The sequence below is a fragment of the Clavelina lepadiformis genome, chromosome 1 (genome assembly GCF_947623445.1).
Source record: "Clavelina lepadiformis chromosome 1, kaClaLepa1.1, whole genome shotgun sequence".
Classification (NCBI taxonomy): Eukaryota; Metazoa; Chordata; class Ascidiacea; order Aplousobranchia; family Clavelinidae; genus Clavelina; species Clavelina lepadiformis.
The window spans coordinates 20,172,273-20,196,836 of NC_135240.1; the positions used below are offsets into that span (position 1 = coordinate 20,172,273).

Here is a 24,564-nt window from a genome sequence, read left to right on the forward strand (position 1 = left end):
GAGGAATTTTGGGTTGATTTAGGATTTTAAATATATGACAAAAAGGAGAAATTGAGACCTATATTATCAGAACTTACAGAAAATAGTGCTTTCCACAAATTGAAAACGCTCAAGCCAGGTAAATTCTTTGTCATCATGTCAAAGTGTCGGTATAAGCACTCGAAAACATAAATATTTACCAATAAATGACTTTTGAAGATTAGAAAGGCGACACTGGAGCTGTTAATTATGCCGCGGGTCAGTGCGAGGCTACATAGTATTATATAAGTCGACAAGGGTTTGCGATGACATCATTCATTTGTGCCGTGCGCTAACAATACTGAGGTAAGTTGTTGCTGAGCAGATGTGTTTGAATATATTAGCGATGCCTATATACTATATATGGATAAGAACCCGACGTCATTAACTTTCGTCATAAGCTTGTTTGAATCACTACGTAAAACTAAAGGTTGTCAAATGCAAAAAAGGAAAGCCCTAAATAAAAGCTGTTTTTACTTTCAGCTTGTCATTACAAGATGAATACAATCTTCTACATCAGCGCTTTTCTTTCGATCGGTCTCGTCTCCGCAATGTCGCCAAAAAAACTCAGCGATGAAGACGTTGCCCGTTTAACAGAGCTTGCAAATACCGTGGCCAGTGATACCAAAAATAAAATTTACGCACCCACAAGCTTACCGATTGGACCGGGTGAGTTTCTTTGACCAACTTATAGTATACTTTTTGATAACCAGACCATTTTGTTCCTTCTAACCTTATTTGCTTTGTTTAATGAGAAAACCTACCAAATATAACGTAACACAACTTCGATCCGTTCCAACAGATTCATTAAAAATTTTCATTTTGCTTGTAGGTTGCATTCAGCACAGTGACTGTAAATTGACTTGGAAGTGTAGAAATATTGCAGGAGCTTTAATCGACATCATGAATCACACTAGTCATGAAAACGATGTTGAAAATCTCAAGCGAAAGGCTAAGATTACCGGTAAAGAATGTATCAGGCCAATCGTTGAAGTGCTGAATGCTCATCCAAAAGATGCTGTTGCTGCCAGAATTGTTGAATTGCTGAACAAGCTCAACACAATTATGACAAACGCAGACGTTGATAAGTTCCAGAAGGTCTACCCCAATGCATCTGACGTTCTAAAGTTTTCCGCAAATTTTGAAATATCAAATGCGCCGCTTGTAAGAGCAGCAGGTGAGTTGAAATTTCAGAAGAAAATTTGGTTTGATAGAACTTAAAACGACATTAATCTGCATCCAATCCATTATTTGCTTTCAGATGTTGCTGTTGCTGATCCCCTTTCCAACCTTTACCTTCTCTTTGCTCTCAGGGGTCTTGATGACGTTTCACTCGATGCTGAAACGCTAATTCTTCTCTCTCTTTTTCAAACCCAACAGCCTGGAGTAAATTTCGGTTCCAATGCATTCAACAATCCTTTTCTCTTGTACATCTTGCTTGGAGATAACAGTGGTTCATCTTCAGATATTTTTCTTTTCTCTTTGCTTTCACAAGGAGGTTTGTTCCCAACAACTGGAATTCCCCGCCAGAGCACAGTGATCGATCCCAACGCTAATTCATTTTTGTATCCATTCATTCTTTTGACCCTTCTGGATGGTGATTCTGGTGGCGACGACAATTTACTTTTTTTCTTTCTGCTCAGCGGAGGTTTGGGCGGAACCGGTACAGGAACCGGATTGGAATCCATCCTGCCTTTGCTTCTTCTTGGTGATAACGACCTTCTTGGCGGAGACGACAATTTACTTCTTATTTTGTTGCTTTCTGGAGGACTTGGTGGAACCGGTACGGGAACCGGACTCGAATCAATTTTACCCCTTCTGCTCTTGTCAAACGGCTCCCTCGGTGGTGGTGGTGACGATGACAACCTTTTGCTTCTTCTTCTCCTCAGTGGAGGTTTGGGTGGAACTGGAACAGGAACCGGACTTGAATCTATTTTACCTCTTCTTCTCCTTGATAATAACAGTCTTCTCGGTGGCGAGGATAACTTGCTTCTTCTTTTATTGTTATCTGGGGGTTTTGGTGGAACTGGAGTCGGAACCGGAATCGAGTCCATCTTGCCATTACTTCTCTTGTCAAACTCGTCACTTAGCGGTGGCGACGACAACAATCTTTTACTATTGCTTTTGTTTAGTGGGGGTTTAGGAGGAGCTGGCACAGGAGTCGGAACTGGGCTTGAATCTATTCTTCCACTTCTTCTCTTGACCAACACTTCTGGTGACAACAATGACCTTCTGCTTCTACTTTTGGCAAGCGGGGGTTTTGGCAGTGATCTAAGTGGAACTGGAGGATTGGGATCTTTGCTTCCTCTCATCTTACTCGACGTAATTGACTTTGGAGGTGACAGTGACCTACTCACCATACTTCTTCTCACTGGCGGGCTAACGGGTGGAACTGGTATGTTGTGGAAAATTTAATACTAAAATTTAATAATGTTTTAAGCTCACATAAATTTATGGGCTTAGTTAAATTACTCATAGCTAGCGATTACTTGTCTTGTCAATTGTTTGTAAAGCAACACTAATATTACATTTGATCTGTTTTTAATGCAGATATCAACTCGTTGTTGCCACTTCTCCTTATCTCCGATTCAGGTGATTCCGACACACTTCTTCTTCTCTTTGTGTTTGGTTTCTTCCAAAACCCAACTACTACCAATCCCTTTGGCGACGTATATGGTTAATTGCGATTATGCCTTCAAATTATTTCCTGATTTAAACGAGTTTAGGAAAAATCGTAATTTTACTGCGTTTTTTTTAAAAAGTATTTAATTCTTTCTTTCACCACACCTTTACTCGCATAACATTTCGAAATATTTATAATAATGCATTGTTGTTATTGTTTTTTTGCCTTTCTTACATTGACATTGTTTATGCAAAAACCGAAACCCAGACCTGTTTGGTACGATGCTAGACTTGGTGTGCAGCCCTGTAAGCGGAGGGATTACGGTAGATGAACAGAATTTCTGCTACCTTTGAGGGCACAATTTTAACAGTAAACCGTTTTTTACGTCTTTTACATTTGTTTATGCAAAAAAATTGCAAATAAAGAGATTCTCATTCAACTGTGACTTGTGCGTAAAGCAGCAACCAGGGCATAGCCGCGCAACAGAGAGGTTTTATTTAAATTGCGTAATAATGAGAAACACGATAAACACTAAGCATGTTTGCCGAGATGCAACACCCGACCTTATAACCTGTATTTGATTAATTATTGGTGATACAAAAGCAGTTAAGTTCGGAGTGTTACAAATTATACTGTATAGTGTACATTACACCGCGACATAAACTAATTCCTTTTCTGTGCTTGTAAATATGTAAAACCTCAGAAAAATAACAGCAAAAAACAAAATATTGTTAAATAATAACAAAAATATTGCAATTTAGGGTTAATTCAGTCAACTGATTTCGTTTTAAGAATTTAATAAAAGAGTTTGGATAAAAACAATAGCATTAACAAATATCAAAAAAATTATTGCGAGAAGATATGTACATCTTAATTATATCAGAAGAAAGAAAAAAATTCGAAATATCTATTTCGGAATTTCTCGAGAAACATGTATGCTTTTATTCAATGGCTTGTTACTTTTGTTTTTACGAAAACACAGTTATAAAGATTATGTTCATTAGTATACTTAGCAGATTACGAGGCTTCAGCCAAACTTCATAATGTTTGCGCTATTCTTTTTTCAAACAAATACGTTGAACATTTTAAAGTTGGAACTGAACTTTCAACGTGTGTGCTTAGTATAACTCGCCTTCAGGGCTTGTTGCAAAGTAATCGTGGCAGCTTCAACCCTGTTTGATTTCAAGCAATGCTCAAACATAATGGACAAAAATTAAAGACAAGATTTTCGCAAGCTATGGAAAGTATAACCGGAGGGTAAAAACTATAACCCGACGGTACCAGCTTGTAAGCGTAATGCAAACAAAAATATGATGCTTGATAAAATAATTATGCGTTGATACTTTCATTTTCATACTTTTTATGTTCAGCTTTTGGTTTACAATAGCTCGAAAGGTTGTCAATTCTATTTGCTCAATTTATCAGCAATTACGTATATCTAACAGGCTACATTTGGCTTTTAACTTGCTTACAGCATGTGAGCAGAGATGAAAAGTCAGCTACTCTATAATACCTAAAGTTCTCCTAAATACATCTTTAGACTATTTAACGTTGCATATAGGTTGCATCATTAGAAAAATAAATAAATTACTTACGATGGCGGAATTGTTTAATTAAGAAATGGAATAATTCATACAGTAATAGATGCTTATAATAGCTCTTTATACACCTCTTACTTAACAAAAGCTTATGTAATCTTGAAATTCTTGCTTAACTGTTGTGTGAATCAGCAACACAGTGAAAGCAGAATTATATTGTTGGGAAAACGTGTGTCGCTCAGTTTTTATAGCTAAGTTTTTTTTTCACACTGTACAGAGATTGTATAGACGCTAATTGCCTTTTTACTGTACTGAGCAGGAAAACTGTGCTGAATAGAATCGTTTCTTGAAGTTGTTTGCACTAATATTTAATGCATTTGGTCAGATTCGTTTGTTTCATAATTTCTCTTCTCTATATTTTTGCAGTTTTGTCATCAACTTTTCTGGACAACATTTCTTTCGTGAATTATTATCGGTTTTGTTACACTCTATAAACTTTTGCAACGACATAGTTATTTATGATGAAACCTTTTAAAATTTTTATGTTGTAGGCAATTCAGGGACGTTAATGCGTTTTAGGCGTTTAACAATCGCACTTTTTTGTTTCAATTATAAATAACGCAGCTACAGCTTATGTGTAAATATTCTACACCGCGCGTACCATCATAGATAGAAATCGGGAGATATCATAGAATGGCTTCGAAGCAAAGAAAAAAGCATTGGGCACATAGAAGCAATTCCAAAAGGCTGAGGGGATATCTTCGAAAAATAATTGATTAATATGTCGGTCACAGACCCAAAGCCTCGCCTGAGGTCAGACCAAACGCCTAACAGACCTATAAAAGGCATAAAGACGAAGAGTCAAATCATTCAGACGCAAGATCGCTTGAATATATAGGAAGGATCATACTGCTGGCACAAGGTATGTTCCACTAATGTTTCGTGCAATTTATTTAGCTATTTTAGATCCTTTTTTGGTTTGTCAGGTTGTCGACACGCTGAGTTAAAAATCATTGTCGAGTTTACAGCGGGCACTAGTTTGTTTGAGATTATCTTATTTGACTGTGATCGATTGGCATCAATAAGTCAAATAAGATCATAATTCTCAAAAATTTTATTTTGTAAGACGCTTTAAAAATGGAAATGCAAAGATATCCGTAAAAATATTCATAGGAATGCTATAGTTGCATTTCTGCCTGATGCGTTTCAGTTGAATCATAGGTTTCAGTTGGATCACATTCATCTAAGGCGTCATGACGATGACTGAAAGGATCTTATTTTAAGCATACTTTTTTGGCAGATCAGTATAAGATGCTGAAAGCAATCGTATACATCACCTCCCTTCTTTCGGTCGGGCTGGTTTCAGCAATGGAGCCAAGAAAACTTTCTGATGAAGATATTGCTCGTTTAACAGAACTTGCCAACACCGTAGCGAGTGATACGAGAGATAAAATTTATTCTCCAACATCGTTGAAAGTAGGACCTGGTAAGACATCTTGTATTTCGTTTGTTTTTTGATTGCAAGGCTTTTTTTTCTAAAATAGAATAATGCGAAAATGCGAAAAAATGCGAAAATATTAGGACGCCCGGTATCAAAAAATACAAGCTACAAGATACAACATAACATTTGGTGTAATATCTGGTTTATTAAGCGTATTATTTGAAGTTTTAACGTTATAATACTTTATAAAGGAAAGTTTTAACACAAAAGGTTGAAATATTTAAAGTGTCCGGTGACAAGAAAAGCATATAAATTCACAAGAACTAAACACAGCAATCATCTCGTGTGCAGGGTGCATTCGACACACTGATTGCAAATCAACTTGGACATGCGAAGATATTCCCGCTGCTCTCAACGACGTCATGCGTTATACCACCCATGAAAACGACGTCATAAATCTAAGGAGAAAAGCCAAAATCGAAGGAAAAGAATGCATTAGGCCAATCGCTGAAGTATTGAACGCTCATCCAAAAGATGCCGTAGCAGACAGAATCGTGGAACTGATCAACAAACTCAACACGATAATGGAAAATGCAGACGTTGAAAAATATCAACAAGTTTATCCCAATGTCTCTGAGATTCTGCAAGTTTCAGCGAAATACGAAGTCTCAAGTTTGTCGCTTGCAAGAGCATCGGGTGAGTTAAGATGTAACGCATTTATAACTACCTCATAAAACCTTAACATCTTGGGTAAGCAAAAATTAATGACATCATTTTTATTTCAGAGGTGGCGCCCTACGATACTTTTTCCAACATTTTTCTGATTCTTGCACTCAGAGGTAACGATGGGGACGTTTCACTTGACGCAGAAACGCTCATTCTTCTTTCTCTCTTGCAAACACAACAACCATCAGGATCAACAACGCCCGTTGATTTCGGCTCCAATATTTTCAACAATCCTATTCTATTGTTCCTCCTGCTTGGAGATAGTGGTGGTTCGTCCTCAAATATCTTGCTTTTGCTTCTTCTTTCGCAAGGAGGAGGTGGTTTGTTTCCAACTTCCAATGTTCCCCGTCAAGGAGACGTTGCTTTCGGCTCGAATAACTTACTATTGCCATTGATTCTTTTGACTGCTTTGGATGGTAGTGGTACAGGTAGTGATAACACATTACTTTTGCTTTTCCTGACGAGTGGAGGCTTTGGAGGAGCTGGCACAGGAACTGGGACTGGAATTGAATCTCTGCTTCCGATTCTTTTACTTTCTGATAGCGACATTCTTAACGGCGATGATAACTTGCTTTTGCTTTTGTTGCTCTCTGGAGGTTTAGGAGGTGGAACTGGAGGCGGGATAGAATCCATTTTGCCTCTCCTTCTCTTGTCAAACTCCTCACTTGGCGGTGGTTTAGGCGGCGACGACAACCTTTTGTTGTTATTATTGCTCAGCGGAGGTTTAGGAGGAGGAGGAGGAGGATATGGCACAGGAACTGGAACTGGAATTGAATCTCTTCTTCCGATTCTTTTACTTTCTGGTGACGGTGGTTTAGGCGGCGGCGACGACAACCTTTTGTTGTTATTATTGCTTAGCGGTGGTTTAGGAGGGGGTGCTGGCACAGGGGGAATAGAGTCAATTCTTCCACTTCTGCTTTTGTCAAACTCTTCACTTGGCGGTGGTTTAGGCGGCGACGACAACCTTTTGTTGTTATTATTGCTCAGCGGTGGTTTAGGAGGGGGTGCTGGCACAGGAGGTATAGAGTCTATTCTTCCACTTCTGCTTTTGTCAAACTCCTCACTTGGCGGTGGTTTAGGCGGCGGCGACGACAACCTTTTGTTGTTATTATTGCTTAGCGGTGGTTTAGGTGGAGGAGGAGGATATGGCACAGGAACTGGAACTGGAACCGGGGGAATAGATCCTTTGCTTTTAATCCTTTTACTTGGTGACGGTCTTGGATCAGGCACCAATGATCTTTTACCAATTCTTCTCCTTAGTGGTGGACTTGGAGGTGGTTCAGGTATGTATCTCTGATAAGTCCCAATACATATTATTTTACTTATATATTCATTTATAAATATATTTATTTATTAATGCAAATGTTACATTTTAGGAGATATCAACTCAATATTGCCACTTCTCCTCATCACTCAATCCGGTGACAACGATATTCTTCCTTTGCTCTTCCTTACCGGCTTTTTCCAGAGCACACCTGTCGGCCAAGATCCATTTGCAATTCAAGGATAATTAAGATAGTCTCCAAATACTTTTTAACTGCAGCCAACATAAGAATCTTTCCGCATATGTTCGATGTTATTTAAATATTTTCTTTTGTACTTTAAACTCATTTTTTTCTGTCTTCCATACTTTTGTGTGCCACTTATTCATTTACAATTACTTTCTACTTGCAAATATTCTGCATTTTGGATAAAGGTCGAAACCCCGACCGGGTAGGTACGATGCTTTACTTGACAGTTATGTCACGTAAGCGGAGGGATGCGACAACCAAACGCAGTTGCGAAATTCTATCAATAACTAAGTAACCAAAAATATTGCGAATTCTGTACTTTTTAAAACATGGAATTTTGCGTGTTGTTTTTTCATTAAATGCATACAAAAATGTTTGGTGTTTGTTTTCAAAGCAATCCAGTATTTTTACTGACTTTGGTTTCTACACTCTAGTCTACATAAACTTTATAGAGTAAGTACTATCAGCAAGTCCTTATGGAGTAAGGGTTATATCGTGCATCTGTACTTTTAAACGCAAGGGTACAATATATGTTATAAAATATAATGTATGTGAATATAGGCCCTACCTCTTTCATAAGTTAAGTCATTATACTTAATTCAATGCTTTAAACAGTATAGGATAGGATGTCAGCTTTCTATGGTTATACTTTTACATAACTGAAATAAATTTCTTTCGGAAAGCTTTTACGTAGTTTAATGTAGACTATATATTCGAAAGTTATTCAAAACTTGCGCAGATTAAAAAATCTAACTTTCTTCTTCTCAATATTTTTAGCAGTTAATGTCTCTTTCAGTTTATAAATTTTTTTTTATGGTATGTATAAACTCTTGGAGAACGATGGATGGTTGATTTAAACAAATAATGATCAATATCCACAAAATTTTGCTGGAGTAATTTCGTATTTCGGTAAGTAAAAGTCAGCTGAACTCGAAGTTTTTTCATTCTTTTCAAAAGCATCAGTTAAAACGTTTTGCATGTTAGGTTTTCACTTTTCACTTTTCAATTTGAAAGCAGTTTGAATTTAACATAAACTTACAGCAAAATGAATCATGCCTGGTCGGCCATTGCTAAAGTTTTGCGTTTTTTTACTTCGTGGTTGGCAGAAAACGGCAATGCTCTACATACATTTTTATCGGATGATAATACCACAATACATAGAAATGACAGCATGTTGATAGATAACTGCAGCTACCTGCTTTCGTGTATGGAGTATAGACTATAATGATGATAACGTTGGTCTACTTTTAGCTCTTAGGTATGTTTGAGAGTGCGATGTCTTGTAAATTGGTCAGGTTGTAGTCTCACACAAACCTGACTTCAACAATAACTAAGGTTTTTAAAAATGGGGCTTAATCTCAAACTGAATTGTTAAAGATTAGTTTTTATTAGATCAGAAAATATTTTGATTTACTTAATTTTTATATTTTTTCCACTTATGTATAAAATTGATTTTTGGTTTGTGCTGGTTGACCTAATAGAGCAAAATTAGTGCAGAAAGACAGAAAAAGAATCGGTTTAATGAAAACTGCAACTGTCTAGCATTGTACAGTTCCAAGAGTATACTTTAAAGACTTTCTTAATGTCTTATTCAAATGTTGATTTAAATGTTAATTTAAAGTTAAACGCTTAAGAAGTGAAAAGAAATCTGGAAAAAATTATAAATAAATAACGATAAAAAGCCTAAAGTGTAATGCTTAATCGTGCTGTGCGACTGGTTTCAACAATTTGGCTTGAAAAAAAAACAATTAAATTTTGGCATTGTGAAAATGAAAAAGTATAAAACTGTATGAACAGAAACTATTAAAGGGGACTTCGAGTGAGCTTACTTTTATCGAACATCTCAACCTCCAATATACGAGCCTTGTTATCCTCCTCAGAGAGACCCACTACTGCAAGACTTCTTCTTTTACCGCTCTTTTGTTCTTATCTCTAGAAGCTCCACTACCAATAAAGCAGCCTTTACTCTTTTGGTAAAGCTGCCAGGATGTAAAAATTGTAGAAAGTTACGGAGAAAAATATTTCTGGTAATTTTTTCCAGATGAGTTCGTCGTTGCCCTTCAGTAAACAAAGTCAAGCAAGGTTCCCGGTCCAGACAACATCTTCTCCATGTTGATCTTTCCAACCAGTTTTGACAGCGTAGCTTTCTGCTGTTCTGCTTACGACACCGCAAAATCTCTTACATCTGGAGAGGAGCCCCTGCATTCGCGACCCCAAATCCTCAGAAACCGGTAAGGGAACCAAAGAGCTATCTTCTTACATTTCTCTTCTCACCACCCTCACGATCCTCGAACGCCTTACATTCACCGGTGTCGAACTGATAACCTCCAACTCCCGAGAGCAGACTGGATTTTGACGCCGAAAGCGAACCGTAAATCAAACCACTTTTATGACACATGAAATTGAGGTCAGCTCTGCGTCTACAAGCAAAATGCCAGCGCTGTATTTTTAGACCTTGAAGTTCTTTTTAGACCTTGACCATTAGAGCACCTGCTCACCTGCTTCCAGGCAAGAAAGTGGTGAAATGTTGAAGCATGGTGAAACGGAGTCATCCCACGAGCCTACGAATAACACCAAGACACCCATTAACCATACCCGTAGATATCAATGCGGGTCGTAAACAGAATGGAACGAGGAGTAACAGAAACCTCTGCTTGACTTTGCAATATTATCTTCAACGCCGCTTCCCACCAAGCCAAAATTTTGTTATCCACGATGGACTCGATACAACTTAACCGCCTGCAAACTGGCGTCGGGCGTTTCCGCTCATGTCTGTAGAAATAGGGAATGGTAAACTTTGCTGCTTGTGAACGTGGCGTGGAAGAATAACAGACCAAGCTATATCTGACTGCACTCAATTCTAATCTTCTCACGAAATACATAATCTAAAAGTTTTATTTGACAGTACAACCCAGTATAGTTGCTTAAATCGTGCCTCTACAATACATCTAGTCCGGGTAGACGAACGACATCTCGCTTATACGACGACGAATGCTGTCATGAAAGCCACGATGATAGCAAGTTTAATATGCGAGTTTAACTGTATTGTGCTGTTTAGATTGTTTACCTTTAAAATTGCAATACTTATGCATGCTTTAACTACAATTATAATTGTTATTTATCAATTACTTTATATCATTATTTTGTAAGAAAGATCAAAAATACGTTACGAATTTTCAAGACTTATTAATCTTGTATGCCCATCATTACCCATTGACAAGTTTGTTGTAGCCTTGCCAGTTTCGGCTTTGTTAACGTAATAGTGAATTTGAGGAATTGCAGAAAAGTTTGCAAAACTTTGAATTTACTTTAGTTTTGATGACGTCAGTAAAGCAGTAAATAAAATAAAAATTTCTACTCTCCGTTCAAGTTTTTTGACGTATAGAACAACAAAGATGTAGGTCTCAGCCTTTTAGCTATACCGGTCTCAAATCGCCCAAGGGAAGGTATAGCTTATGGTTTTGTAATCAAAAGTTTAAAAAATCTATCTACTACATTTTCTGCGGCAGAGAGCTTAAGCAGTTTTCAAAATATGCATTTTTCTTGATACACACAAAACTTTTATCTTCCGTAAATGGCAATGTTTTTGATAAAACAATATTGGCCTTTAAATTAATTATTTAACGCGTGGAATCAAAATATGAGGGAAAAACGAAGCATTTCACACTTTTTACAAACGCCCATAAACTCGTATACCTGTTTTATGCATATGTTCAATTGTTCCTACAACTATTACAACAATTAGCCTATATCCATTGTAATTAAAGTACCTCAAAAATCGTACTTAATAAACAAATTATGCATTCACATAGAAATAAAATAGGCTTAATAGGCCTATACACTGTGCTATCACTATATAGTATATATAATTAACAATAGCTCCACAGCACCATGAGCAGCACCTTTATAACTGTAAATGAATTTACGCGTGACTAATATATAATTTTGTAAATAAACCAGATAAAGTGTCAAATTTGTTCAAAATTAAAAATATTAATTCTTGGTCCAACACAAATTACTATTTCCATGTGTATAGTAAAATAAAGTTACATAACTAAAAAATTTTTAAATAGGAAACTCACGGATGACGGATCCATTGCTGATGAAAAGCAAAGTTTTAAAACTAGACATAAATTTTATTTATTTATCTTACAAATTTGGAGATAAATTAATTCATGTTTTCTTTAAATCCAAGTATTGGAAAAGTAATAATATATTTCGTATTTCCCTCCCAAAAAAAATAACTTAAACGCTATGACGCTTTACGTCTGAAAATAACTTTTTCTCCGTATAAGTATAGTCCATGCAGCCTGTTGTTAAACATAAGCGATTATGTTAAGAAAAAAAGGTATACAAGAAGTTGATTTTAGCTATAAACTTAGGAGTTTTATTACGATTAAATTTTGATTTGGTTAAGTTTCGAATATATGTTATAACATTTTAGCATAAAAAGTACGGGTTTTCCGCTAAATACTGTATAGTGGCCATTTTTACGATATCTCGCCTTTGGTTTCTGTCATATGCTATACCATGCATGTTTCGTTGAGTAACTTCTTCCCCAATTAAATAAAAAAGTTTTTTTAGCTACACAGTAAATTATCAAATAGGGTGTGTTATATTTTTCATGACATCTATGCTGCTGTGTTTGCGTTAAACGAATGGTTTTTAATCTTATTTAATAAAGATCTTGCATTTTCAACGTTATTGTTGAACAATGAGCATAGCCAGGCGTTGATTATTTCAAAACTCTTTTTAAAGCAAATGTAAACTAAGCTTTTGCAAGTAAATTAAAAAGCATGACGTGTTATGTAAAAACATGTTTACCTGAAGTGAACTTTTTATAAGTGTAATGTAACATATAGTACCGCCGTATTATAGTACCGAATTACTGTACCATGGTTCTTTTTCAGTACAAGTATTTTGGGGGAAATGTAGCTTATACCGAATCTCCATGCGGAATTACTTTTTTAAACATTTCTAATCGGTCCCGGTACTCGTTACTTTTAAAGTGGTTATTTCAAGGTTTTGAGAATTATGTTTTTCACACGTTCATTTTAATTAAACCTAAATGCCAATTTAAGCGTTTGCTGCCCTTTTTTAAATCTATAAATAGCTAACAAATTCGCAAAAAGTGAAGTCAAACTTGTTTTTACCTGGAGTAACCTCTATATCGGGGCCATAATAGAGGCAAAGATGCAAGATCTTCTTTACAAAAAGTACTGGTATACCGAGTATACCGACAGAGTACCGTACTACGTTTTTGAAACAGTGGTATACCTTTGGTATGTACATTTCTTGCCAAGTAGCGGTACCGGTACCGTTACCGACGGTACTTTCAAAGTACCTTCTGCCGCCTATTGATATAGGTTTATTACAAAATTCTACTTTTCGTTAAATAGTTCAATCATTTATAAACAAAATGCAGCAGCTGTTGATATTTATCAAGATTTTACTTTACATAAGCTCCAAAATTCTTACATAACTGTGCTATGAACCAGCATGGTGGGGAGAGCAGTTTATCCTGCTATATAAAAAGCTTGGGTTTCAAGTCCTCAGGCAAGTCTTTTTGCAGCGTTTAGGGCATGGCACGACATTCGCCCTTCCACACAAGAAAAAGTTTCTGCTAAGGCAGAGAGCTGCTCGACTTGACTGTACCGAATTATGCAAACATTTGATCCTTCGCTGTCGCCTTGTGATTTTTTTGCTCTACGTTATCTACCAGTAAAAGTAAATTACCGAATTTTCTTAGTAGACTTTTGGCAGTTAAATACATTCATTTTACGGTATATCATCATCACCGTCATTAAGAATTAAATTACCAATAAAAATTTGCTTTCAGTTTTCTGTTGTAAGTTAAACCAAGGTAATGATATTACTACCTGCTGTAAAATATTTTCTTATGATAAGCAAACGAATATTGATGCAATTTATCACATTGTGTCTCTATATATTACCCTTCGACAATGTCAAAAAATACACCAAAGTCCACATTTCAAATACATAGTTCACCTAAATAATGTTCAGGAATTAAATTTGGTGCTAAAATATATGTGACTAAATCTTAGGTCTGTATACTTCACTATTAACCCACGCGTTTCTCGTTTGCCTATACACCGCCGGCACCAGAAAAAAGGAAAACATTGAGCCTGCAAAATCATTTTTTAATGCGTTAAAAAAGGCCCAAAAAAAACTTGGCTGGTATCTCCATCACTTACCCAAAGCTACGCCTGGGGACACGTCAAACACCTTAGAAGTCTATAAAATGTATGAAGAGAAAGGTTCAAACCATTCAGACGCCTGAGCGCTTGAGGGGACCAGAGAAGATTTATCATTGGTGCAAGGTATACACCCATAAGATGATAATATAATGATAGTCTTTTTGTCTTTTACTGGAAGCACGTCGTTATAAGATTGTCGATGTGCTCCATTGAACTACATTTAACAGCGTTTGCAAGTTAGCAGCGAGTGCTGCGTAAAATATTTAATAGAAACAAGTACAAAATTTATAAAGTATAAACTGGTTGGTAATGTTGGTAATGTTTGGTGTATTGCCCTGCTGTATCAGTTACTTTCAAACCTTAACGGCCCAATGAGTTTATATGTGCGTGAGAGAGCTTTCAATATATACTCGTTTTTGCAGTTCAGACAAACGATGCTGAAATCTATCGTATACATCACCGCCCTTCTTTCAGTCGGGCTGGTTTCAGCAATGGAGCCAAGAAAACTTTCTGATGAAGATATTGCTCGTTTAACAGAACTTGCCAACACCGTAGCGAGTGATACGAGAGATAAAATATATTCTCCAACATTGTTGAAAGTCGGACCTGGTAAGACATTTTGTATTTGTTTGTAAAATTTGTATGAACAAACTCGAAATACTCAGTTTGCTGCTCCATTTATCATTTACTGAAGCGCTGTTTTGGAAGTTTAGATCTTATCTAGATCAACAGTATAAAATGACTTATTAAAATAAAATTTCAAAGTCAAAATGCCTTTATTAAGCTCCTTAGAGACAACATGAAAAGTTAAAAATTTTGCAAGAACTAAACACAGCAATCATCTCGTGTGCAGGGTGCATTCAACACACTGATTGCAAATCAACTTGGACATGCGAAGATATTCCAGCTGCTCTCAACGACGTCATGCGTTATACCACCCATGAAAACGACGTCTTAAATCTAAGGAGAAAAGCCAAAATCGAAGGAAAAGAATGCATCAGGCCAATCGCTGAAGTATTGAACGCTCATCCAAAAGATGCCGTAGCAGACAGAATCGTGGAATTGATCAACAAACTCAACACGATAATGGAAAACGCAGACGTTGAAAAATATCAAAAAGTTCTTCCCAACGCGTCTGAGATTCTGCAATTTTCAGCAGAAGTTGAAGTCTCAAGTTTGCCGCTTGCAAGAGCATCGGGTAACTTATATTTATAATAAGTATATAAGGTCTATAACACACTCCAATATCAAAATTTAATGTGGTCATTTTTATTTCAGAGGTGGCGCCCTACGATTCTTTTTCCAACATTTTTCTGCTTCTTGCACTCAGAGGTAGTGATGGGGACGTTTCACTTGACGCAGAAACGCTCATTCTTCTTTCTCTCTTGCAAACACAACAACCAGGATCAACAACGCCAGTAGATTTCGGCTCCAATATTTTCAACAATCCTATTCTATTGTTCCTCCTGCTTGGAGATAGTGGTGGTTCGTCCTCAAATATCTTGCTTTTCTTTCTTCTTTCGCAAGGAGGTGGTTTGTTTCCAACTTCCAATGTTCCCCGTCAAGGAGACATTGGTTTCGGCTCGAATAACTTACTATTGCCATTGATTCTTTTGACTGCTTTGGATGGTAGTGGTACAGGTAGTGATAACACATTACTTTTGTTTTTCCTGACGAGTGGAGGCTTTGGAGGAGCTGGCACAGGAACTGGGACTGGAATTGAATCTCTGCTTCCGATTCTTTTACTTTCTGATAGCGATATTCTTAATGGCGATGATGACTTGCTTTTGCTTTTGTTGCTCTCTGGAGGTTTAGGAGGTGGAACTGGAGGCGGAATAGAATCCATTTTGCCTTTGCTTCTCTTGTCAAACTCCTCACTTGGTGGTGGTTTAGGCGGCGACGACAACCTTTTGTTGTTATTATTGCTCAGCGGAGGTTTAGGAGGAGGAGGAGGAGGATATGGCACAGGAACTGGAACTGGAATTGAATCTCTTCTTCCGATTCTTTTACTTTCTGATAGCGACATTCTTAATGGCGATGATGACTTGCTTTTGCTTTTGTTGCTTTCTGGAGGCTTAGGAGGAGGTGCTGGCACAGGAGGAATAGAGTCTATTCTTCCACTTCTGCTTTTGTCAAACTCCTCACTTGGCGGTGGTTTAGGCGGCGGCGACGACAACCTTTTGTTGTTATTATTGCTTAGCGGTGGTTTAGGAGGAGGAGGAGGATATGGCACAGGAACTGGAACTGGAACCGGGGGAATAGATCCTTTGTTTTTAATCCTTTTACTTGGTGACGGTCTTGGATCAGGCACCAATGATCTTTTACCAATTCTTCTCCTTAGTGGTGGACTTGGAGGTGGTTCAGGTATGTATCTCTGATAAGTCCCAATACATATTAGTTTACTTATATATTCATTTGTTTATTCATTTATAAATATATTTATTTATTTATGCAAATGTTACTTTTTAACAGATATCAACTCATTATTGCCACTTCTCCTCATCACTCAATCTGGTGACAACGACAATCTTCTTTTGTTATTCCTTTTTGGCTTCTTGCAAAACACACCAGGCGGACAAAATCCACTAGTGTTTCCGACATATGGATAATAATGAACGTGCTCAAACAAATACCTAAATTTTAAGCATTCTACATACCCATTTTTTGCATATGTCCGATGATATTTAAATATTTTTTGTACTTTAAACTCAGTTCTTGTGTCCTCTTTATTTTTCCGTGCCATTTATTCATTTACAATTATTTTCTTCTTGAAACTTTTCTGCGGTTTGGATAAAGGTCGAAATCCTGACCAGGTAGGTACGATGCTTTACTTGACAGTAATGTCACGTAAGCGGAGGAATGCGACAACCAAACGCAGTTGCAAAATCTCTTCCAAAAGTGATGGTAAATGTGTTGTGCTTATAAATGTAGAAGTTTGATATTGGCGTTGAATGTAAATATAAAGATTTGTGTTTATCCAAAAGATTTGCTTTATTTTTATTTAGGGAAAATACGCATGCTAGTATGTATTTCAATACTTTTTCACATTTATAGTGTCCACGGCAATAAAACACAATACAGAATTAGAATTTTAGGTTGAATTAACACAGCTAAAATAAAACGTTTTCATGAAGTTTCTGGATAACGTTTTAGAAAATATTAAAAATTGAACAGCAATCTTACATTTTTGAAAATCGACAGTGACATTACATTGCGTTGCGTAAGGAGATTAAAATATTCTTAGGTTGAAGAGCTGTCAAATTTATCGTACAAACCTACTGAAGTAGTATACAATATGGGGGGTTAAGCACCCATATACGAGATGAAGCGTACTGGCGTGTAATGTATGTGGTAAGGTATGAGCTTTGGCACACATGCTAGATGAAGGCAGTTCTAGCACAACATATTCTTCTTGATGACCACGTTTGTAAAAAGGAAGTAGTATATGAGGGTTTTACACACACAGGCGTGCTTCAGACGCTGACAAGTTTTGGATTGAGTAAATGTTATACTTAACTATAACATGCTATAGTATTTCGAATAAATGCCATACTATTTCAAGTAAATACTATACTATTTTATATGCTATGCCATAACTGGTATTTATAACAGAAAAACAACTAAAGAAACAAAATAAGTTTATCAAGGATTACATAATAATAGAAAGGTTCTGAAGGGTAGATTACTGCAAAAGAAAGTAAACTAGCAACAATTGTTAGAGTCTGCCTCCAAAGTCGTTCAACCAACAACGAAAACAATAGGAGAAACTCAAAAGAAAACTAATGAAAGACAAGACAAGTAGTTGAAATTTTGCAAGAACAGTAACAACTTGCAGTAGAAGCGAAACCAACACAGAGTTTTGTTATGGATATTCAAAAGAACTTCGCTGAAGTAGAACAAGAATTTCTAGCAGAGTATGTATTCGAAACGGACATAAATGTGGTAATAGAAAGAAGTGAAGATTTCATAAATGAATTAATTGACAAAAAAACGCATTAACAAGAAGTTAAGTAATATGAGAAACGGAAGCATTGTTGACAAAGACACGATTGCCAAAAAAAAATTTTCTGGAAATATAGAAAAAAGCTGACTAAAGTGTTAGGTGGATTAGAATTTCTCGGAAAAGAACTCTAAGATCCAAATAAACTTTGTGAAAGACTTCATTTATTAGTAGCCGCCAAGCAAGAGGAGAAAAACAACAATCATTTGAACAAAGAAATTGCGAACATATTGAAAAATTTAAAGTTCCACAATTGTATTTCAAAGTATGACTTTAACCAATTACGTGAAAATATATTAAAATGACATCGATACCATTATTTTTTGATTCTCGAAAAGGACAAGGAAAATCAAAGAATTTTACAAGCAGTTTTAACCCAACTTTACAACTTGATATCAATAAAAACTTTATTCACAGAAGATATTTATAAATTTGGTTATACACCATCAAGTGAAGTACTAAAAACACTTGAATTTACACCTGAAAGTTATAATATTGAAAATCTCAATAAGGAAATCAAGTATCTAGTTATTATCACCATTACACTAAATTATCACATATTAAAGTCAAGGCTTGAGCTTAAAAATAACTGTGCGTTTGACTTCTCCACATCAGACTCGGTAAGATCAGTCTTAGCTTTTGATGCAGTTCGCCTAGATAAAAACGGATTATATGACAGTCAAAACATTGTCAATATTACGAATATTAATACACTTCAGATCCATTGTAGTTTAACTAACGAAACCTACATATATGGGTCGTCATGTGATTTGCATAATAGTGTCTGCCTATATGTCCTACCTGGGTACCTATTCAAGCTGAACCTAAGCAAAAAGTTTTTATTTAAAATATGACAAAAATATCCAAATATAACAAAAGTATAAACTAACGATAATATAAAAAAAAATATTGAATTAGATTTTTTAATCGCAGTGAAGAACAGGAATTTTTTATTTATGATTTATGTGCTGAAAATCTTTTAAATAACGCGATTAATAAATCAACTCATAATAATATAACTAAAATTAAACCAATTTATCCCGTAACTTTACACGATGGAGTTAATTAGAATCTTTATGACGTCGAAATACTATATATCAATAGAACAAGTAAAAATACAATTCTACTTTTAAAACAGTTTCAAAGATTTTTTCCAGACATTGTGCTTTAAAATATCGTTTGACAAATTCACTGCTATATGTTACAGAAGATGTCTTAGTGAAATACAATTAGACTATTTAATTGAATTTTCAGAAAAAAATCAAAATATAGAAGCTTTTGAAATGGATATTCTTGTTACGGGTTACTTTTTCATTATTTTTAATCATAGCTCAAGTTTTTACTAACAACGTATGTTCCGTAAACTGGATGGTGGACAATTTTTGTGACACGTTTAGTCTTTTGATCTGAGTGTGTTTTTATCAACTCAAGGTTTATTCACTACTTGCAATATCAAAAATCCACTTCTGTCATTATGCACTATTGCTACACACAGTATAGACATTAATATCCGTCGACAAGGCCATGCTTTCATCAGCACCGGGTTATTTGTGTATTTATTTGTTCTTTTTTGAGCCCATTGAGTTTTTTTCAAATTTTGTGTTATCCCTCTTCAGTTTCCTATACCGTAAAATGTAAAAAGCAGTGGCATGTTTAGCGTAAAAACATAACACTTGTTTCCTTGAGTACTGATTTTTTTTATATGATATTATATATTTTGCATTTTCGCTAAAAACCGTAAAATATTAAATTATATTTTTGCGGCTAAATATATATATATACATAGGACAACAAATGCAATAATACCAAAAGAATTAAACACGGCATTTCAATTGTAAATTCAGATTCATATCAGCTAAATTCAATGTCAAACCTTCTACTCAATTTGGCTCTCAGGCGAAGCGGCAGTTTACCATTCGATGATGATATACTTATTCTGCTTATGTTGTCACAATTGCAAGGCGGATCAACAAACTTGGGATCCAATGCTCATAACAATCCTTTCCTCCTTTACGTTCTCTTAAACACTGACGATTCGTCATCTTCATCCGAATCTGACATTTTTCTCTTTTTCTTAGTATCCAACACATTCGGAATAAAAGGAGGAACGTCTTCGTTATTTGATGCTTCGTCCAACGCTTTTCTCTCACCTCTTCTTCTCATGACTCTCTTTGACTCAGACACAGGAGGTAACGATAAGATGTTGCTCTATTTTGCCTTTTCGAGGGCTTTGGGTGGAGGAAATCAGAGTAATTTTAACTCGTTTCTTGGTTTATTATTTCTACACGATGACGCTGGTTTGGAGAAGTATCTTCCATTTTTGCTGCTTAACGGGGGAGATTTTGATACTCATGGAGACAGTGCTTTAAACTTGCAAACACTGCTATCTTTATTTTTCTTTGGTAACTCAACCTCTTGACAAAGATATTTTGCCTTTACTGATATTCGGTGGAAATTTCGGTCAATCAAAAGATTCCAATCAATTAGATCCGCTCCTATTATTGTTTTTACTAAACGACCAAAAACTTTTTAATGGCGACAATAAGCGATTTCTTTTTGATATTGTTGAGTGGGTTATTCACTGGTAGAAACAACCAAGAAAATTTCGGATCAACTCTACCTCTTCTGCTTTTTTCCAGTTTTAGTAGTTCTGATGAACTCCTACCACCCTTGCTGCTTAACGGTGGTGTAGGTTTTGGAGACTCGCAGCATACCTTAAATCTCCTATTTTTCTTCTATTTGATCGATCTGATTCCAAAAAGGATGACAACAACCTCCTTTGGTTATTGTTGCTCAGTGGAGGTCTGGGTTCTTTTGGGGTTAGGTAACGTGAAAAACAAGTTTCATTATTGACATTTTATAGTTTAAATTATAACTTAATATCTATAACAATATATGTATCAGTTTTCGAAGTTTTTCGCCCATCGTGTGATATTGTTTTGCAGATATCACTTCAATCTTGTCCTTCCTACTGATAAAGGGATTCTTCTGGCTCAGATAACACTGTGCTGCGTTTGAAAATTTTTTTTCAAAGGTCAAAGATGTTTTAACTGTTTCTGAATCGATTTTTTGCGCTGAACTCAAAAATGCAACCAGTTTTTTTCAATCAGGTCAAGTTTTTTTTCTATCGCATATTTACTTATGCTAGCTTTGGTCATTATTGTGCACAAAGAAACTAATTTCTGGGGTAGCTTAATTGGTCATGCATGTTGTCAATTTTCGCAAGATGGTATTTTTATTTGAATGTAAGGTTTTTGCAATGACAGCCATTTTAAATACTAAAAAAATATAATGACACAGTTGAAATAAAGGCACTTACAACTAACCAAGAAAGCTTCCTAACACATAATTTTGTTCAACGGCGCTCAACCTAAAAGTAGAAGTTAATATGTTACACTATAGACACGTAAACACTTAACATCACAAATGTGTTTAAATGTGAAATACTTGCCAACATCAATGTGTGAAATAAAAACGAAGTGTTCAAAATAGCTTAACACAGAAAGCGTTGTGCGGCACATGATGATATTACGATGTTAAATGCAATAACAATATAAATACAAATGATTTATGCTGACAAAAAGTGTCGCTTCAAAGATTTTCTTCTATGTGTGGTATTGGGAAGATCTCTTTTTAAGCACCAACAGTAATCTGCAAGCATGTTTACGTCCCAGTATCCTTGGTACCTTTCTTCCATATGGCGAAGGTCTTGGTGGAATCTCTCTCCCTGTTCTTCGCTGTAGTCACCACAGTTGTCAGGAAAGTAATCTAAATGCGAACTCAGAAAGTGCATTTTCACAGACATCCGGGCTCCAAGGGATTGAAAGCTTCCAAGCAGCTCTTTAACCTGTGCTTCATAATCAAGGCTTCTATGCTTTCCAAGGAAGTTTGAAATTACTACTCGAAATCCTGTCCATGCTCTTTTTTCTACTGCACTCATGTGTGCAGTAAAACCTTCGTCTTTCATCAGCTCACGGATCTGTGGCCCATCAAAGACTCCTGCTCGTAGCTTCGCTTCAGAGATACGGGGAAATTTCATTTGTAAGAACTTGAAGGTTGGGCCATCTTTATCAAGTGCTTTGGTATAGTTTTTTATGAGACCAAGTTTAATGTGGAGAGGTGGCAAAAGAATATTTTGTGGATCAACTAAGTAAGCAAATTTGACATTTTTAAAATGTAAAAAATGTACTTTGGTCTGCATCCCATGTGTCTTGTTCACTTGCTTTGCTCTCTGCAGATGAAGAACACTCCATTTCACTTATTTCTCCAGGTGGTTCTGGAACAGGAATACCAGGGCCATGTGGTACTGGTTTCATGGCTGAAGGAACATCAGGGTACTTCACATGTTGTTTGTTCTTCCGGTTTATTCCTAAAATGAAAAAGAACACTGTTACTCTTAAATCAAGCAATTAATGAAAATGCCTCCATACAGTGCAAGTATCAGCATACCTTGTAAGTTGGTCATGCAAAAATAACAATCAGTGACATGGTCTTTTCCTTCTCTCCATACCATAGGAATACTAAAAGGAAGGCTCTTTATTTTCTTTAGGCTCCATAATCTCAAGTTTTCAACGCATGCTCTACAACATATATGCGGAGCAAATGCCTTGTCCTGATCGCCTAGTTTTACTCCAAAATACGCATAATATGCTTTCTTAACAAACTGCGTAATTTTTGCTTGGCGACTGCGCAGGGTGACCTTGCCACATATGTAACAGAACCTGTCTGGATCATTTTTGCACTTTCTCATTGTACTGTAAAAACAAATCATCTAAACTGCACACTAAACTAGCCTGTAAAAACAAGTTCAGATGTTTAACTTTTCAAGCACCAGGTGCATTCGTTATGTTCTTCTCATTGTGATGTCACTGAAGTTTCATCAAAACTTAATTCAAAAGCTAAATCATTTTTATGACACCACAAATCTCAATCGCAAACGCTGAAGTTGTCAAAAATTTCAAATGCAATTTGCCAAAAAACTAGACCTGATTGAAGAAAACGGATAACAGTTTTGGATTCAGCATCAAAAAGTACAATAAGAACCGTCAATACTTTAGTAACCTAAAAATTAACGCAGCACAGTGAATTGACTGTTACTTTTATATTTATTTGGCCTTTTGCAGCAGACTGCCGATCAAGACCCATTTGTTGCTACCAAAGTTTCCGGTTGATAGCTATAAACAAAGCAGTGGTGAATTTGCTTTATGTAACATTAGTTCATGCGTTTTTAGAATAACTTCTGCACGAAACAATAAAGTTTGTTGCATCTGTATATGCAGTTCTTTTTGCTGAACACATGTACGCAATACGCTGTGCGCCTGTCCCTGTCGTTGTCAACGAACTACGAAGCTATAATGTAGAGCATTCATTTGGGCGTTTTCCTTCAGATTATAGTATACTATATTACACTATTGATTTAGGAAATGCAAAGATATAAAACTTATTTTATTTCCTTTCGTTATATATAGGTTGCATTTTCACTAAGTTTAAGCTGCAAGATAAAATGTTTAGCAGTGAACTCGCCGCATAGAAAAAGCCTTTTGAGCATATAACAACATGCGAATTTTGCGTTTTTATTTTTTGTCATGAAAACAAAGATTAAATGTATAGAGTTTAAACTCACATATACATATATACAGTATAGTACTTTTTTGTATATGAATATGGTTTAACCGCAGTTACATGTATTATACTTATTTGATCCTATGATGCCATCGATTGGAAATTTCCAAACGGTTTGGTTCCGCGTTGTGTTTTGTGATGATGATTGATAGGTTCGTGTTATTGCCAGTTATTGTATGATTCCGCATAAACTTTTAAGAGATTAAGGATAATCCAACGTTTTATTAAAATACCACAGCAATGCTTTAATGCCTCCAGCAATGAGGTTTAACGTTCTGGTCATGAATGACAAAGGAGCAAGCATAAAGATATATAGTTATAAGCAAAAATAAGTGCAAGCTCTTGAGATGGCATACGTGGTTTGTAACAAAACATTTTCACAACAAAGTCGAACGAAAACGCTCACTCTTGTTGAAAGTAGTACGTGTCGGATCACTTTATGACGGAAACTGATTAAAAGCTATAGAAGGCGTAACGGCTTCTATATTTTTGTCAAAACATACTTTCTAATTACCTTCATGCACTCAATGATTTTCAACGACGCACGACAATGATATGGTGATAAAATGACCAAATACAACAAATGTTTATATGAATGGTAAACCTTACAGCTCGTCTCTATCCAGCAACCAAAATATTCTTTTGGAGCCAGTATAATCGTCGTCACTCACACGCTTTTTTTTGGTCGCCTTTTCGGTGTTCGACAAAAGTAATCAAAACGTCAAGCCGGGTCTAATGCAATATGTGTTTGATTCAGTTGATGGCATCTGAATATATAACATCTACACTTGAGTAATTTTGGACAAAGAGAAAAAATAAAAAACTAGAAAAAATGCATAAATTGCTGTGAAACGGTATAGTGCAAGG

General features: G+C 36.0%; 4 protein-coding genes and 1 long non-coding RNA gene across 6 annotated transcripts; 3 read left to right on the top strand and 2 right to left on the bottom strand.

The window, feature by feature from the left end:
* Positions 1–244: 244 nt before the first annotated feature.
* On the top strand, positions 245–3,080 carry LOC143462866 (uncharacterized). The gene is made up of 5 exons (XM_076961173.1): positions 245–324; positions 502–687; positions 851–1,195; positions 1,280–2,413; positions 2,569–3,080. The coding sequence occupies exons 2-5, from the start codon at positions 516–518 to the stop codon at positions 2,697–2,699; spliced, it is 1,782 nt and encodes a 593-aa protein (XP_076817288.1). The 5' UTR covers positions 245–324; positions 502–515; the 3' UTR covers positions 2,700–3,080.
* A 1,870-nt stretch (positions 3,081–4,950) lies between these two features.
* Positions 4,951–8,231, top strand: LOC143462851 (uncharacterized). Of its 2 annotated transcripts, XM_076961163.1 has the most exons (6): positions 4,951–5,101; positions 5,480–5,665; positions 5,972–6,316; positions 6,406–7,164; positions 7,297–7,629; positions 7,723–8,231. In XM_076961163.1, the coding sequence occupies exons 2-6, from the start codon at positions 5,491–5,493 to the stop codon at positions 7,854–7,856; spliced, it is 1,746 nt and encodes a 581-aa protein (XP_076817278.1). In that variant the 5' UTR covers positions 4,951–5,101; positions 5,480–5,490; the 3' UTR covers positions 7,857–8,231. The 2 variants fall into 2 exon arrangements, with proteins under 2 accessions (XP_076817278.1, XP_076817270.1); XM_076961155.1 differs by having other exon boundaries at positions 6,406–7,629.
* Positions 8,232–10,026: 1,795 nt separating this feature from the next.
* LOC143473200 (uncharacterized) lies at positions 10,027–10,623 on the bottom strand. Its single transcript, XR_013120473.1, has 3 exons — positions 10,506–10,623; positions 10,356–10,418; positions 10,027–10,277 (listed from the first exon to the last, which is right to left on the bottom strand). It is a non-coding gene; the product is annotated as an uncharacterized LOC143473200 (long non-coding RNA).
* A 3,448-nt stretch (positions 10,624–14,071) lies between these two features.
* Positions 14,072–17,058, top strand: LOC143464418 (uncharacterized). The gene is made up of 5 exons (XM_076962169.1): positions 14,072–14,198; positions 14,498–14,684; positions 14,929–15,273; positions 15,354–16,439; positions 16,548–17,058. Exons 1-5 carry the CDS (start codon positions 14,124–14,126, stop codon positions 16,682–16,684), a joined length of 1,830 nt encoding a protein of 609 aa, XP_076818284.1. The 5' UTR covers positions 14,072–14,123; the 3' UTR covers positions 16,685–17,058.
* Positions 17,059–21,221: 4,163 nt separating this feature from the next.
* LOC143473074 (uncharacterized) lies at positions 21,222–23,124 on the bottom strand. Its single transcript, XM_076970043.1, has 2 exons — positions 22,525–23,124; positions 21,222–22,444 (listed from the first exon to the last, which is right to left on the bottom strand). Exons 1-2 carry the CDS (start codon positions 22,844–22,846, stop codon positions 22,245–22,247), a joined length of 522 nt encoding a protein of 173 aa, XP_076826158.1. The 5' UTR covers positions 22,847–23,124; the 3' UTR covers positions 21,222–22,244.
* Positions 23,125–24,564: the final 1,440 nt, after the last annotated feature.

Bases quoted from the DNA above. Each gene is read 5' to 3' on its own strand.
- LOC143473074 (XM_076970043.1), bottom strand. From the start codon at position 22,846: ATGATTTGTTTTTACAGTACAATGAGAAAGTGCAAAAATGATCCAGAC. The intron at 22,445-22,524 runs GTATGCTGATAC...TTTTCATTTTAG, and splicing joins TTGCATGACCAACTTACAAG to GAATAAACCGGAAGAACAAA.
- LOC143462851 (XM_076961155.1), top strand. From the start codon at position 5,491: ATGCTGAAAGCAATCGTATACATCACCTCCCTTCTTTCGGTCGGGCTG. The intron at 5,666-5,971 runs GTAAGACATCTT...TCTCGTGTGCAG, and splicing joins ATCGTTGAAAGTAGGACCTG to GGTGCATTCGACACACTGAT. The intron at 7,630-7,722 runs GTATGTATCTCT...GTTACATTTTAG, and splicing joins TGGACTTGGAGGTGGTTCAG to GAGATATCAACTCAATATTG.
- LOC143462866 (XM_076961173.1), top strand. From the start codon at position 516: ATGAATACAATCTTCTACATCAGCGCTTTTCTTTCGATCGGTCTCGTC. The intron at 688-850 runs GTGAGTTTCTTT...TTTTGCTTGTAG, and splicing joins AAGCTTACCGATTGGACCGG to GTTGCATTCAGCACAGTGAC. The intron at 1,196-1,279 runs GTGAGTTGAAAT...ATTTGCTTTCAG, and splicing joins GCCGCTTGTAAGAGCAGCAG to ATGTTGCTGTTGCTGATCCC.
- LOC143464418 (XM_076962169.1), top strand. From the start codon at position 14,124: ATGAAGAGAAAGGTTCAAACCATTCAGACGCCTGAGCGCTTGAGGGGA. The intron at 14,199-14,497 runs GTATACACCCAT...TCGTTTTTGCAG, and splicing joins AGATTTATCATTGGTGCAAG to TTCAGACAAACGATGCTGAA. The intron at 14,685-14,928 runs GTAAGACATTTT...TCTCGTGTGCAG, and splicing joins ATTGTTGAAAGTCGGACCTG to GGTGCATTCAACACACTGAT.